Below are 15,696 nucleotides of genomic sequence, written 5' to 3'. Positions count from 1 at the left end.
GAGCTCTTTTTGACGATACAACCTCATGTTGCCGTCAGAAAGCACTAAAAATGATTTACTTCTACAGTTGAAAGTTACAAAACAAACCTCTTCTCATCTTTTAAAGCTACCTACTTTTTATGATATAAAATTAAATGCAAACTTAAACAAAAAATATAATTGCTTATTTATTTAAAATAGCTTTAACATTCATAATTGATGAATTTCTTTTTGCACTCATCAGTTGGGATCATTGTTATAGACAAATTTAATTCATAGATCCGCCTTTTCATGACGCCAACAAAAGTGGCATTTCCGTACCAAGAAAATGACACTGACTAAAATTAAAAGCGTTTGCAAAAAATCATGTATACCGACGATAGCAATTTTGAAGTCAATGTAGGTAACCTCTGAGAGCGACCAACCTCTAACAACGACCATTTTACTGTGTAACGGAGAGTGGTCGCTCTCGAGAGGTTTTACTGTAGCATTAAATCCAAGAGCTTTAAAATTTAAAGTTCAGAAACTAGTTCTCCATAGTTCTGAACTTTGCTATTGCCCAGATATTCCGATGCTTTTCTCAATAAAAAAAAGCAAATAAACAAAAATAAAATTATTAACACTTTTTTTATATTAATTTTTAGTAAATGTAGGATGTTAAAAATATGATAATGTTGATAAGAATAAACGTTTGCATTTATCCTTTTAACAAAAGCATTGTCTACACTTGTTCTTTTAAACATAATCATCACCAGTGTAAATGCATATATCAGAGAAAATCGTTTGTTTTAAATTCAAATAGTTTGCAACAACCAATACGCCATAACTTCACACTTTTTTCATTCGAATAGTGATTTATCGGATGGAACAAAGAACGTTTGTATTGAAATCAAGGCCACTTTAGCACATTCGAAACTGTATTTGCATAAGGGAAAAAAATAAAATAAAAAAACAGGCATGAATTTGTCAATTTATTTCATTTGTAAACTAATTTTTTATTTTATTTTTTTTCCCCAAACAAAGAGCTGTTTGAAAATAACCACATGATGCTTAACGTCCCGTATATTGAGCAACATTCGGAAGTTTTATTACTTATAATTAATTTTTTCTGTTTGTATGCTTTTTGCAAAGCGATTATCGAAATTAAAAAAAAAATGGAATTTACCCTCGCTGTTCGGAGTTTTTAATAGCAATAAAAAATTTTTTACAAAAAAAAGCGATAAGTTACCTTTTGAACAATTTAATGGCCTAGAAGCAGAATTTCGATTTTGCACTATTCCATTTTTATATTTCCGATTTTTATTCGCATCCATTTGCAGCACTATTTTCAAAAATAATATTTCTAATAACAATATATTGAACAAATTGTGAAAAGAACAAGTATTTATTAAATATTGCATTAGTATTTCCTATGGCGTTTTTCAAATCAAAATATAATAATTTTTTATCAAAGAAATATGTTTCCCTAAAAACCATTTTCAACAGCAGTTTCATCTCCAAGTAAACCATAATTCGACTTATTTTATACATTTTCAGTTTATGTATATATACCAAAAACAAATTCATAACTAGACCAGTCCCGCAGTGGACTGATCGTTAAGACATGGTTCCCACCAGATCACCGAAGACAAGCATCACTGACTGCTGTCAGTGTGCGGGTGGGTGACCACTTGGATCAGTCTGCGTAGGAATCGAGGGTGTACGGTATTGGTCCTCGTTAAACTGTTCTATCGTAAAGTGCTCGACTTCGCGTGCAGGTCGTCGGGCTACCAAAGCAGGGAGTCATTCCCTCTACAGAGGATCAAAATTGTGATGGTATGTCTTCGGATCATCCTCAGAGATGTTTCCCAGAACGTCGCCAATAGCCCATTGTGCAGTTCTAGTGCGACGTAAATGAACTACAACAACAACAACATAACTAGACTAGATATAGAACAAGGACTTTAAATTTAGTTGTCAGAAATAAAATCTAATTTAAGTCTATTAATGATAAAACAATGAAATATCTTCATTCTTCTTATTAAATATTATAAAAATGGTTTTTTTTTCGTTCATAATAAATTTTAATTATAAAATCGGGATTCCACTGAAAGATGGTTGATTATTTAGGTTTCCGTAGCCGAATAAAGATGGGAATTGCTGTTATAGACTTCTTCATAACATGCATAATTGTTCTAAATACACTAAAAAGGATTCACTGATGTAGTGCATTTTAAAATCTCGAAACCCGACAGTCGAAAGAAAAATCAAAAATGACAGCCGAGTGCGAAGAATGGCGAATAGAATCATGAGTATCACGCATTTTCTGAATTATTATTCTATTGTCCGCAATTTCCAGACGAGGAAATGAACAATAAGTGACAGAATTTATATCGTGTGTACATGATTTCGCAATTTTCCGAGAGGAATAAAAAAAAATCACTTCAACAAGTGATTCGAATGGTTGAAATGTCGTAAAAGAAACATCCAGTTATACATATATCCAGCTAGGAAAAGAAACTTGAAGGGAAAGGGGAGGACAGGCGAATTGAAGTTAAATCTAGTTATTATTAAGACAAGCAAACTTGGAAGAAAAAAAAAAGGCTTAAGACATTTTATCAGTAAAAACTAGACTATAAAAAGGAGAAAAAAACATAAGTCGAACAAAAGAATACATATGTTAAAAGAACCTAATAAAAATAGTAACCTTCTGAAGAAAAAAAAAATTATTATTTCATAATCAAGGGCAATAAGTTTTAAGTTTTAACTGAAGCGTATAATGCTTAGTTATTTGAAAAAACAATTGGTTAATGTATTTGAAGATTATACAATTGATTCTCCTGTACTGAACAGAACTGGGTAGTACTGAATAGCAAGACTGGGCGATGTTAAGATTTTGGCATCGCGATGCATTGTCCCGCTAACATCGCGATATTTTGATGTATCGCGATGTTTCGATACATTAATGCTTTACATTTAATACTGCGTAAATTCGCAATCAATACGTTGCATTAAAAAAAAACGTTGCATTTTTTATAATTATTTCTCAATATTTAAACTAATCTGCATTATCTGCAAAATAGCGGTTAAAAAACACAAACGGGTGGATTGATTGTAAAAAAATCAACAGGATTTGCGCACACAAAAGAAAACCCTTCCGTAACTAAGAGATTTAACAACACTTCGATTCTCAAACACATTCGGATTCATCATGTCAGCAAAACGATGTGTCACGATGTAAAAAAGATGGGGAAAGATAACAATCATCGCCACAGCTATCACTGCACACTTACGGAGGAAAATGCTCTTCGCTCGAGCTTGCAGACATCGATGCCAACGATACATCGGGAATTATCGTATACATCTCAGTAAATCACGATTTCCGATGCTTCGAAAAATTGCCAATCCAAACATCGGATCGGTGATGATTGCGCAGAATCGATATTTTCGATGCATCGATTTATCGCCCAGTCTTACCGAATAGAACTACTGAGTAGAACGTCTATGGATAGTTTCCCAGCGAACTATTCATTGCGAACGATAGATGCAGGAAAATAACGAATGTGGGTTAACTTAAAATAACAAATAATGACATGAAAATGAATAAAAAATGATAAAGAAGAAATGAATTTGAAAATAAATAAATTTAAAATTAATATAAAAATTCTAGTTGAAAAAAAAATAATGCACTTAATGCAAATATTTTTACGACGCAAAAGAAAGAAAAATAGAACATATTTATTTATTTAATACATTTGAAAATTGCGGTTTGAACACAATCGTTTCTTCTTATGGCAAATGATAATTTTTCGACATTTATAACTGATGGCTGTTCATTTCCAGTACGTTCGTATGGATGCAGAAAGCTCTTTGTTGTTTCAAAGCAGGGTTGCCAGACGTAGTATTTTTAATACTACGGTAGTATTTTTTCACCAAAAAAAAAAGGGGTGTGGTATTTTTCGTAGTATTTTTTTAAAATGTGGTATTTTTAGTTTTTTTTTATTTATTTTATTTTCATTTCCTAAAACAAGGAAAAGTGCCACTCTAGTTTTGAAGTAAAAAACATTTTTGAAATAATCCAACAGTTTATTCTCTATTAGTCACTGTATCTAGTGATGATTGTGAAAAATAAAAGTTCGTTTTTACTAGTAGACTATAATATAAATTATTTCTTATGCACTTTGATTAAGTAGATTTTACGTTTCTTTTCTATATAGGATGTGAAACAAAATATGAGATTTTATATTTTCATTTAGGTTCAATTTTATACAACTTTGAAATAAATCATTTATGATGCACAAGAGACATTATTATGATACACACAACTCTTTGTTTATTCTTCAAAAGACAAAGTTGCTGATAAAAATATTAGTTACTACTACACGTATATCTGAAGTACAATTGCACAAAAGGATAATTGTTTTAAGATAATTGTTAAAGGATAATTGTTTCTCAATTATAATATTATTTTATCCTCAACTAAAATAAATTTAAATATAATTCTAAAAAACTTTAGCCAGACGATATAAATAATGTTAATAATAATCGTCTGTCTCAGTTTTCATCTGCATAAGCTTTCAAAAAAGTCCTGTAGATAGCGCTTAAGACATGTAGTATTTTGAAGTATTTTTTCGGATGAAGTCGTATTATTTTTTATTTTCAGAGTCTGGCAACCCGGCTCCGAGGCCTTCCGTTAATGTTTTCACTGGTTTGGGTCAAGTTCTCATTTCTCCAACTGCATCACATTGCACTTACTTCAGCTTCTGTAACCATTTCTTGAACCGACAACAGTACAAGTTTCAACATTTTCATCAACTGATGCATAATCACAGGGATCTGTCAAGGGCAAATTTACTATCGTTTAGCAGTACCTTCACAAATTCAACGGTAAAAAACGGTAGTTTCACAAAATACTTTAAAAACAGCAAGTTCTAAGATTAAAATTTTGTTTTTGTGTCCCCATAAAAAACTATAAATCCCAGAGTTTCTTAAAATGAAACAACAAGGCTCTCTCTCTATACAGGAAGTCAAAATTCGAATATCATTTTAAACATTCGAACATTATCTTTAACATTATTGTAAATTTATTCCAGCAGACCTTTTATTTTTTTATAAAAAGATTTTTCTCTTTGAAACTTTTTTCTGTATGACCTAGTGTAAAAGGTTCTCATAATGGAAATAACTTTAAGTTCTAGTACTGTTAAATGTTGAAATTTAAATATGGACAATGGATTTTTAAATTTGGATGCAATTTTAAGCCACACATTTTACAATAGCCAAATTATTCCTTAATATATGGGGGAAAATATATAGAAATTTGCCGGTCATGAATGATTTTTATTTGTAGAGACAATTTTTGAAGATAATTAATTTTTTTACCATATTTTGGTGACGATTTTTTAATGTAACTATTAATTTTCACAAATTATGTCTAAATTTTCGCAAAATAGGTAGCTCTCAAAAAAACCTAGACAGACCCTTGAATCATCTTGAGGCGTTTTTCCCAAACCTGTAACAAATCCCCATTTTCTTCTTCACTATTAGCATCAGATGTTACTGTTTTTCCTCTTTTTAATATTAACTAAAATTAAAGAGAGAGTAGTGGTGGCTCAGGGGATATAACTTTCCTTCCAATGAGGTGACCTGGGTTCGAAACGCAGCTACTGTTGTTCGATACGTATTCCGCATCCGGTATGCACCGACCACGGCGCTGACGTAAAATATCCTCAGTGGTAGACGGATCATGGGTTAGAGTCCTTTGCAGTCAGGGTAATCGTGGGAGGTTTTGGTGGTTTTCTGGTTTCTTTAGTGGTTTTGGTAACGCAAATGCGGGTTAGTTCCATCAAAAAGTCCTCCACGAAGGCAAATTTCCCCCAATACTCGATCCAAGAGTTCCCTTGTCTCCTGGATAGGATTAAAAATTACAAGGCTCCGGAGTTGAACATTAGTAGTCTTAAACCCAAAAATTGGGTCGGCTGTTAAACGATGATTATAAAATAAGATTTAAAAAAAATTATTTATAAAGGGGAAAAAGAATTTGTCATGAAGAGTTTCCCCTTGAGGTATAGCGTTCGCTTAAGTTTTCAGAGTCCATTTAAATATGTTTTCACCATTAATTTAAAAATAAACATTTCAACATGCAATGGAAATGCTTTTTGAGTTCTAAGAAAGTTTATTTCGCCTGCTCGTCGCAAAATGAAAAAAAATTGTCTAACGAGAGCTGCCAGCGAATAAAAAATTTATTTGACAAGGAACTTTGGAAGAAAACGCAGTATTATGCATTCTATTATTATTTTGAATGTTGTTACAAGCATCTCCTTACCGAAAAAAAAGGAGCATTTAAGTTAAAGTACGATTGCCTTCCAGAATAGCTCAGATAACTTTATAAAGAGTTATCACTTTGACACAACTACATGTCAAAAGCCACTGCTTTAAAGAAAAAAAAATTGATAAATAAAGCACAACAAAATGGAGATAATAACTGACCTATGGATCTAATTTGGATCAGGAACTTTGGAAGAGAACGCAGAATTATGCATTCTATTATTATTTTGAATGTTGTTACAAGCATCTCCTTACCGAAAAAAAAGAAGCATTTAAGTTAAAGTACGATTGCCATCCAGAATAGCTCAGATAAGTTTATAAAGAGTTATCACTTTGACACAACTACATGTCAAAAGCCACTGCTTTTAAAAAAAAAAAATTTTTGATAAATCAAGCACAACAAAATGGAGATAATAACGGACCGATGGATCTAATTTGGATCAGGAACTTTGGAAGAGAAAGCAGAATTATGCATTCTATTATTATTTTGAATGTTGTTACAAGCACCTCCTTACCGAAAAAAAAGGAGCATTTAAGTTAAAGTACAATTGCCTTCCAGAATAGCTCAGATAAGTTTATAAAGAGTTATCACTTTGACACAACTACATGTCAAAAGCCACTGCTTTAAAAAAAAAAAAAATTTGATAAATCAAGCACAACAAAATGGAGATAATAACGGACCTATGGATCTAGCCCCCCCCCNAACGGACCTATGGATCTAATGCCCCCCCCCCCCCGTAGGAAGCTTGTTTGATTTTAAGTTTATCGTTTGCTTAGCAATAATTATTTTTTTGATTGATTTTTTAATTTTTTTTAATCATTTGGTTATTTGATTTGTTTCAGATATAGTATAAAATGAATATTTCCAGCATGCACGATTGTCCTTTTTTGACGTCATCGCGGCGCTTTTCTTGGAGTTTGCTTCCGCCCAACTGGCTGCTGCGCCCTCTAGTAACACAAAAAAAGCAAAGTTCAGTTGATATTGAAAGTATATTTAACACCCCATACATGGGATTGGATACCCCATACAAACAAACGCACACTCGTGAAACATTGATGTTATTTCAAAAAGAAGAGAACGTATTTTCGATGTACTTATTTTCTTAGAAGACATTAAAGGGCATTAAATAATTAAAATTGAAAGTATTTGATAATTTCACATTTCTTAAATTAAAAATTCGCTTTCGAAACAGGCGAAAGAAGTTGAAGGTTAAATGAACAAATTCGAAAAAAAAAAAACTTTTTTTTTGGAATAACAAACTGGTTCATGTAAACCTGAATAAATATTCCCTCATATTTAATGTAAGTCAATTTCTTATTCAAAACCATTTTGAACATTGCTTTAAATAAAGTTCTCCAGCAAAGTTGGTCTCTTTAAAGTAATGAAGTATAGTAACTACAATTCCAAAGTAGTTTGTAGTCACTACACTAAAAAAAAAAAAAGTAATTGTAGTTGTAGTTAACTACATTTGTAATTACAGTAGTTGTAGTAAACTGTAAAAATTATGTAGTTTTTACGACCACTGGTCAATATAAATACACATTTTATTTAACACTGAAATAAATTTGAGAGCAAGAAAAATGGCAGAGAACTTAAAATTGCGTAAAATAAATCGTAATTCAGTTTACAAAATGTACTTCTGTCTTCATTAACACACAACATCCTTAAAGACTCAACATCTACGCCTTTCAAAAGAACTAAAATAAAGCAAATAACGAAACGAGAGATTACAGATAACTTCTAAAATTCAATTTAAAATAATAAATGACAACGAAAAACTCATCAAACAAACTAGTAGTTAAATCTTTTAACCGTTGGGTGGCGCTAAAACTGTTTTGGGCGAAAGTGTTTCTATTTAAAGCGCTTTGAGGAAGAAGAAATATATAACTCTTTATATATTTCTCTTTGGTTTTTCCTTTAAGGATTTAAGCGTTAATGAAAAAACACATTTTGTCTTAACACTTAAAGTAAATATTGATTTGAATACTTTAATATCTCTAATTTTTTCTTTTTCCTAAATGTATTTCTTTGAAAAATAAATTACATATATAAAATTAATAACAAACCACTTAAAGTTTAAAGACAGATAAGCATTATTGTATATCATTGTTTCATAAAAGTTTTTCGATAAATCATCCACGTGGATTGTTTTTTTTTTCCCTTCTATTTTTTGTAAAAATTATCAAATAACAGAATGAATTTAGCAGGGTTAAATAAATAAAAAAAAAAATGATAGAAACACTATTTACAAATAATGGAATTTAAATCTATAAAAGACTTGAAAATTTCCTGTTTCTACACATGATTGAATCGTATGAATTATAAATTCATACAATTTGATCATTTTTACTGAAATGAAGAAACATTTAGCTGAAAAACTGAATAGTAAATTGTAGATTGTTAACCTTTTCAAAGCAACAGAATCAATTAAACGTTTCCTTACCTGGTTGCTCTATACATAAACTAACAATAAATACATTCCGTTAAAATATTGTTAATCGACAGTGCAAAACATACAAATTAGTATTACAATTTTTTGCAATATCTGTCAAATGCATGTATATTATTTCTGAATTTATCAATATTTTCGTAAATCAACCAAAACGTGTTCGACAGTCACAATAACATCGCAGTTAATAATTATCGTTTTATGACACATTCGCGATATTATCTGTTTAATACCGCGACGATAACGCGACGTTATCGTTTTCTGTAATTATAAGTTATCAATAGTGATCATAGTACTTCCTTATCATTTCATTTGTGGTAGTGACATTTTATAGCATTTGATATCTCTGTGAATATAAAATACAATAACCTGCATAAAGAAGAATATGTCTATGTTCCCACATTCTACAAGAAATTAGTTTCATAGTTTTAAACTGAAATTATTATTTTAATTTTTTTTTTTGTAAATTCTCTTTCAATGACACTACAAGGCTCAGTGGACATAGCTTTCCTTTCAATATGGCGATCTGGTTAGAATCGCAACGATTGTTGGTCAATACGAATTCCACACCTGGCTCTTACCGACCACATTGCTAACATAACAGTAGTAGACGGTTCATGGGTTAGAGTCCCCTTGCAGACAGGCTAACAGTGGGAGGGCTTCGCAGTTTTCCTCTCAAAGTAACGCAAATGACTGTTGGCTCCATCAAAAAAAAAAAAAAAACCCTCCACCAAAACAAATTTCTCCCAATACTTGATACAGGAATTCCCTTGTTTTCAGGATTGGGTTCAAAATTACAGGGACATGGAATTGAACATTGGTTGTCGTAAAATCAAAATTGGGTCTGCTGTTCATCGCTGGTTATGAAATGAAATAAAATGACCCCCTACAAGTCAGAAGCTATGTTATTATTGTTCGTAGCGGTGCCCCATTGAAGGGCTGCATATCTTTCAAAGAAATTTCATTATTCTCCATGAAATACAATAAAAGAGAAATACAATTTATGGGTGGCAGCACAAATTTTGTAAGAAACTTCTATGTAATTTTTTAATAATATAGTGGAAATTTTTTACTTTTTAAAAAAAAGAAGAAGATAGAATCTTAAATTTTTTTAAGGAAAGAAAAACAAACAGATATATAATATGTGAATCAAAACAGAGCCGTATATTCTAAGTATTTTGTCAGTTATAACAAATGATAACTGTTAATGCATTAAAATAATTCTTATAAAACTTAGTAAATTAGATGTGGCAAATATTTGTGATTCTCTCATTGAACGAGTCTATCAAATAAGGCACACAAAACAAACAGAAAATATGTTAATTTGCTTATTCTCGCTAATAGACAGGTGTGTGTGTGCAAAAATACTCACACAAGACACTGTATCACCTGAATGTAAAAAAAATTCTTTGTAAAGAGCTCAAACAATTAATTTTGAAAGAAAAAAACTTAAGTAAGTATATAGAACCTTTTTTTTTAATGCAAACCAAAGAATCACACCTTTTATTTATTTATTTTAATTTAATCATTTTTTTTTTTAACAGAGCAGTAAAAGAAAGAAACATAGTTTAATATACTAACTTAATATTTGAAAGGTCCCAATAAAATCAATCAATTAAAAGATTTGTTAAAACATTTTAAACTCTTCAAATAAAACAAATCATTCTAGAAAATAATATTAAAATATATATTTAATGTAAAAAAAAAATATTTAATAAACTAAGTGTGCATATATTATTATAGTACTAAAAATTTTTTTGTTTGTACATGTATTATAATGCATTTGTGCAGCTCATTTGAGTACAATTATTTTTTATTATTAGTATTATTTAAAACTTACATATGTGGTGAAATACATTTTTTTCATGTGTAATTTTTAATTCATAAAACAAAACAATTAGAGTACAGAACCCATCTATTTTTGGTAAATTAAAGAACACAGAATTTATCTATTATTTGACAGAAGATTACAAAAAAAATTCTTAGTAGACTTTATTATTTCTGTGTTGTATGGTTATTTTAAATTATAAAAATTGAATATTTTATTTTTATAGCAGTACTTCTTATGAGATCTTTTCTTCTTTTTTTTAAATAAAAGTTACATTTTAGATGTTTGTACAGCTTTTTCTCTTCAAAAGGCAAGCAAAAACATTTAAAATTACAAAATTAATACCTCCTTTCCTGATAACAGTTTTCTCAACGACTTAACACTCAATTTCGATTGTAGGTGGCAGCACCTTATGTGCATCGCTAAAGTTTTCAGTTTACAAAGAAATTTTTTTTAATGACTTAATTAACGACGTTTCAATTTTAATTTTATTCAGAACAAAATACCAAAAGAAAAGAAAAAAAAAATGCATTATATTTCTCATTTCAAATAAAATAAATGTATTTTATTAACTAGTAATTAGTTTAGTATTAATAGTACAATAATATTTATTTAAAAACAAATTACAATGCATTTACACCAAAAGTAAAGCCAACTACTTTTTATTTTTACAAGACATCAAATTTCATTTTTTACAAATACATAAAATTTTAAATTTAATTTAAAATAATTTTGCTAGCCATGTTTGTAAAAAAATAAATAAAAAATGGTAAAAAAGAAAATTAATACACATTGGTTTAATATACCTCAACTTTATAAAACACTAACAATTTGCAAACACTATTATATATAGATTAAATCTATGAGATTATTTTTCTTGGTAATGTGTTTTAATTTTTAATGGTTTTAATATATATTTTATCAAACAATATTATCAGTAAGTTTATCAAAACTAAAATTGTGCAATGCATTTCAGAAATTCTTTTAGTATCAAATTTTATAAGGATGATTTGAAACCGTTCTAAAAGTGACAAATTGTGCTGTAACACACTAATATCAAATAAAATATTATACTCATAATTTAAATTTTAATTCAAAAAACTTTCGGAATAGATGGGGTGATAAATACTTCAATAATTATTTCAAAAAGATCCAAAACAACCGATCCTAAAATTTATAAGGCATAAGCACTATTTAATATTCATAAAAAGTATTGCACTATGCACTTTTGTATTTCAAACTTTAAATTGGTTCACAGAAAGCAATAATCTGTTTATAGCTTTCTTTAATAACCAGATTAATTTTGTTAGATTAGTTTTCTTGATACTTCAATAATTATTTCAAAAATATCCAAAACAATCGGTCCTAATGTTTATAAATCATAAGCATTATTTAATATTTATAAAAAGTATTGCAGTATGTACATTTGTATTTTAAACTTTAAATTGTTTCACAGAAAGCAATAATCTGTTTATCGATTTCTTTAATAACCAGATTTATTTTGTTAGATTAGTTTTTTTGACGCTTCAATAATTATTTCAAATATATCTGAATTGCCCGATCATTAAAAAATTATAAATCATAAGCACTATTTAATATTCATAAAAAGTATTGCAGCATGTACTTTTGTATTTTAAACCTTAAATTGTTTCATAGAAAGCAATAATCTGTTTATCGATTTCTTTAATAACCAGATTAATTTTGTTAGTTATTGTTCATGGAAAAGAAAGTTTCTAATGCGAAAGAGCAAATTTTCCAAAACACAATTTACTTAATCTTTAATTTAAAAGGTACATAAGCTGCAATTTAATTTTGTTTGTTTTCTTTTTGTCCAATTGCACAGCAAATAATAATTTTTTAAATTAAATTCAAATCAACTTATGTTCAAATAAAGTAAAAAAATATAAATACTAGTTTATACTTATTAAAAACTTAATACTTATTAGAAACTTGCACTTAATACTTATTAAAAACCTGTTAACTTATAAGAAAACAACAAGAAACACCTCATAAACAATGTATAAGTTTCTTACATGCAAGTGCGAATTTTCAAAAGTTTTATTTTCGTAATTCTATGAATTCAAAATTAAAATTTAGAGTCTAGCAGCATAACTTGTAGATAACATAACTAAAACAGCTTATCCCAACAAAGATAGGGTACAACTTGTGCTACTCACAGATATAGCCAACCAATCTAAATAAAGCACAGTCCATTTCTGTGCTGCTATATTCATTTTGTGTCATTATTTATATTTCATTTTATGTTGGTTAGCTTAATTCATGATTAAAACAGTTTGAAAAAAATAACTCAACAGAAACTTTGTTAAAACATGAAAAATGAAGCAAACAATTTGCAAAAATTCCTTGTTAATTTTTGAACAATATTTATTTTATCTTTTATTTTCAATAGTACTTAAGTTTTAATTTAAAATGTAAATCTTGTATTCTTAACAAGAAAAATTAAATAAAATATTTTAAGATATTGAATATTTAATTAATCTGATATTTAAATATTATTTATATTTATTAAGTTATAATTAATGAGTCTAGCTGTTTAGTCTGTTGTTAATTAAAATTGCATCAAATTTCAAATTAAACTTTTTTTAAAATTATGCTGCACATTAGTGAAACTATAATCGTATCAAATTATCAATCATCAAATTATTATATACTATCAAAGTAATTATTATCAAATTATTTTGACTAAACAATATAATAAGGAATATTATGAACCATGAATATGCACAGGGATCTTCAAATTATAGTTGACCTTGGGCTATATATATAGACAAAAACAATGACTGCGAAGATAAAAAGTTAAAAAACAATAAAACAACAAAATAAAAGGGATAATTAATAATAAAGATAGGAAAACTTAGGTTAAATATGTACCATACCTCTCATTCCATAACCCCATTCTGTAGTAGGTGGTAAATCAGAAGGCCAAAGGCAACATGGTATGGAAGACAATGTTCGAATTTTGGAAAAAGGTGATATAGGTGTACAAATATATGGAAAACATGCATTAAATGAAGAAGGATAAGTGCAAGATGACGAAATTAAGGATTTCAAGGTAAATTTGGTTAAATTTCGAGCCGCATTGCCAAATTTGATGAATTGCATTTTTGTTTAGCTCATTAATGGAATAGGGAAGAATTGAAATGATAATTCTATGCACTAATAATGACTTACATTACATATTCCCCAATCAGAAGTTCCATTTCATACAACTTATCGATTTCAAACGTAATTTTTTTCGAAAGCTTTTAACTTTCATTCTGAAGAAAGATGTAAATATAAACAAAACACAACCACGAGGATTTTATCTTTGGCGATAGTCCAAGATGATTGTGGCGCCAAGGGAATGCCAAATTACGGAAAATCCCTGTATGTGCGAAATTTCCCTATGAAAATCTCTTTGAAGTAGAAAACAATTTTATTCTTTTCGCACTCATGGCGCATTGTGATTTTTATATTTTCATCCAAATTCGTAAAGTGTTCTACTCTAAAAGTATTTTATGGTTTCTTTTTATTTATTTTAAATCAAAAATTTTAGAATTGTGTTTATTATTATTTGGCGATGTTTAGGAAGAGATTAAACAACTATAAACTCTTTCCTTTGGACCTTGGACGCATGAATTATCGATGATTCAGTAGATAAAAGAACAGGATCAAGAAGTCAACGAGAAGGAAACAGGCGTTTGTTCATTAAAAAAATATAACATTTTTCCTTCATCTGTCGTGTTAGAATGATGTAACATCACTTAAGTGTCAGACATTATTTGTGTTTTAAGTGCGTCAACGTACTTCATGACCTAGAAATTATATAGTGGAATTTTATAAATTATGCCGTTACTTCCTTCTTATTTATTTCAATTGATATTAATATCGGGAAGTTTACGTTGCTTCCTCGGCTGGGGGGGAGGGCATGCCTTCCCAATAATTTTTTTAAACTTCAGAATATTTTTAAAGTTATTACTTTTTTAAAACCCAAAACCCGCAACAGTTATCTTTTAATTTAAAAGCCTAAATAAATCAAAAACTTTATATAGTTTAAATGTAATTGAGCGAAAATATTTTATAAATATCACTTTTATGTAAAAGCTATCTTAAAAACCAGTAAAAGATTTCTTTTTTTTAAAAATTTTATTTTGAAGTTGTTACAATTTGAGTTCAATGAAACAAATTTTAAGAACAATCAAACGATTTTCCAATGAGACAAAATTTAAGTAATATTTCTTTATTTTTTTTAGTTTGTAATTGGATACTAGCACTTCAAGAAGAAGATCTTCCATACCATCACATGCGATCCATAACGTCATAGCCAGCTAAACTATATTAGCAAAATGGCGTAAAGTTCTCTACATAATTCAGAATGTTAACTAACGTTTTAAGTTAATTAAATACATAACCGTATCAAACCACAAATTTGTTGCAATCTAATTCCTTCTCGCTTGCTATTATATATTTCGCCTTGATATATTTAAAAATACAATGTTAGTAAGCACTCCTTTTTGCGGGTATAATCGTATGAGCTGATGAAAGAGATTATATCTTTTAATTATTTTATTTCCTGCTTTTTACAATATATATACACACCCTTGTGCAAATTAATTGAAGCAAACTTTTTTTTTCGTGTTTTCTAAAGAAGATGTTTTGGGGTTGTTACGGTTACAATGGGGTTGGACCTTTGCAGCCTATTGACGGTATGATGCGTTCTGAGCAGTACATTATTATTATGGGTAAAAAAGTTGTTCCAGAGTTAAAGAAACGATACCCTGATGGAACAGGGATTTCTCAACAGGATTTAGCTCCTTGCCATGCGTCCAAAATTGTCAAGAAATTCATGTCTGAAAATCAAATTGAGACATTGGAATGGCCAGGGAACTCTCCGGATATCAACCCAATTGAGAATCTCCGGGCCATATGCAAGAATCGCCTATTAAATATGGACTGTACAACTATGGAGAAGCTAATCACGGCGTTAATTCATGTGTGGTACAAGGACACNTCCCGACTAGCTGCAGACTTCAAATTTGGCACATAGTTCAGAATTGGATGACAATGCATGGAAATGATAATTCAAAAAAAGACATAAAGTAAAACAAATTTAAAATTTAAAAAAAAATGTATATT

At 29.2% G+C, this 15,696-nt stretch overlaps 1 protein-coding gene across 1 annotated transcript in view; it reads right to left on the bottom strand.

Annotated features, from left to right (window-relative positions):
* Positions 1–14,191, bottom strand: part of LOC107445815 (carbonic anhydrase 1) — a 75,596-nt gene extending 61,405 nt beyond the window's left edge. Inside the window, exon 1 of the mRNA XM_016060300.4 lies at positions 13,458–14,191. Within this exon, the coding sequence (XP_015915786.2) occupies positions 13,458–13,683 (226 nt within the window). The 5' untranslated portion in view covers positions 13,684–14,191. The remainder of the gene's footprint in view (positions 1–13,457) is intronic.
* Positions 14,192–15,696: the final 1,505 nt, after the last annotated feature.

The sequence above is a fragment of the Parasteatoda tepidariorum genome, chromosome 1 (genome assembly GCF_043381705.1).
Source record: "Parasteatoda tepidariorum isolate YZ-2023 chromosome 1, CAS_Ptep_4.0, whole genome shotgun sequence".
Classification (NCBI taxonomy): domain Eukaryota; kingdom Metazoa; phylum Arthropoda; class Arachnida; order Araneae; family Theridiidae; genus Parasteatoda; species Parasteatoda tepidariorum.
Note: the sequence above shows the minus strand (reverse complement) of the source record. Positions and strands in the feature narration are given on the sequence as shown.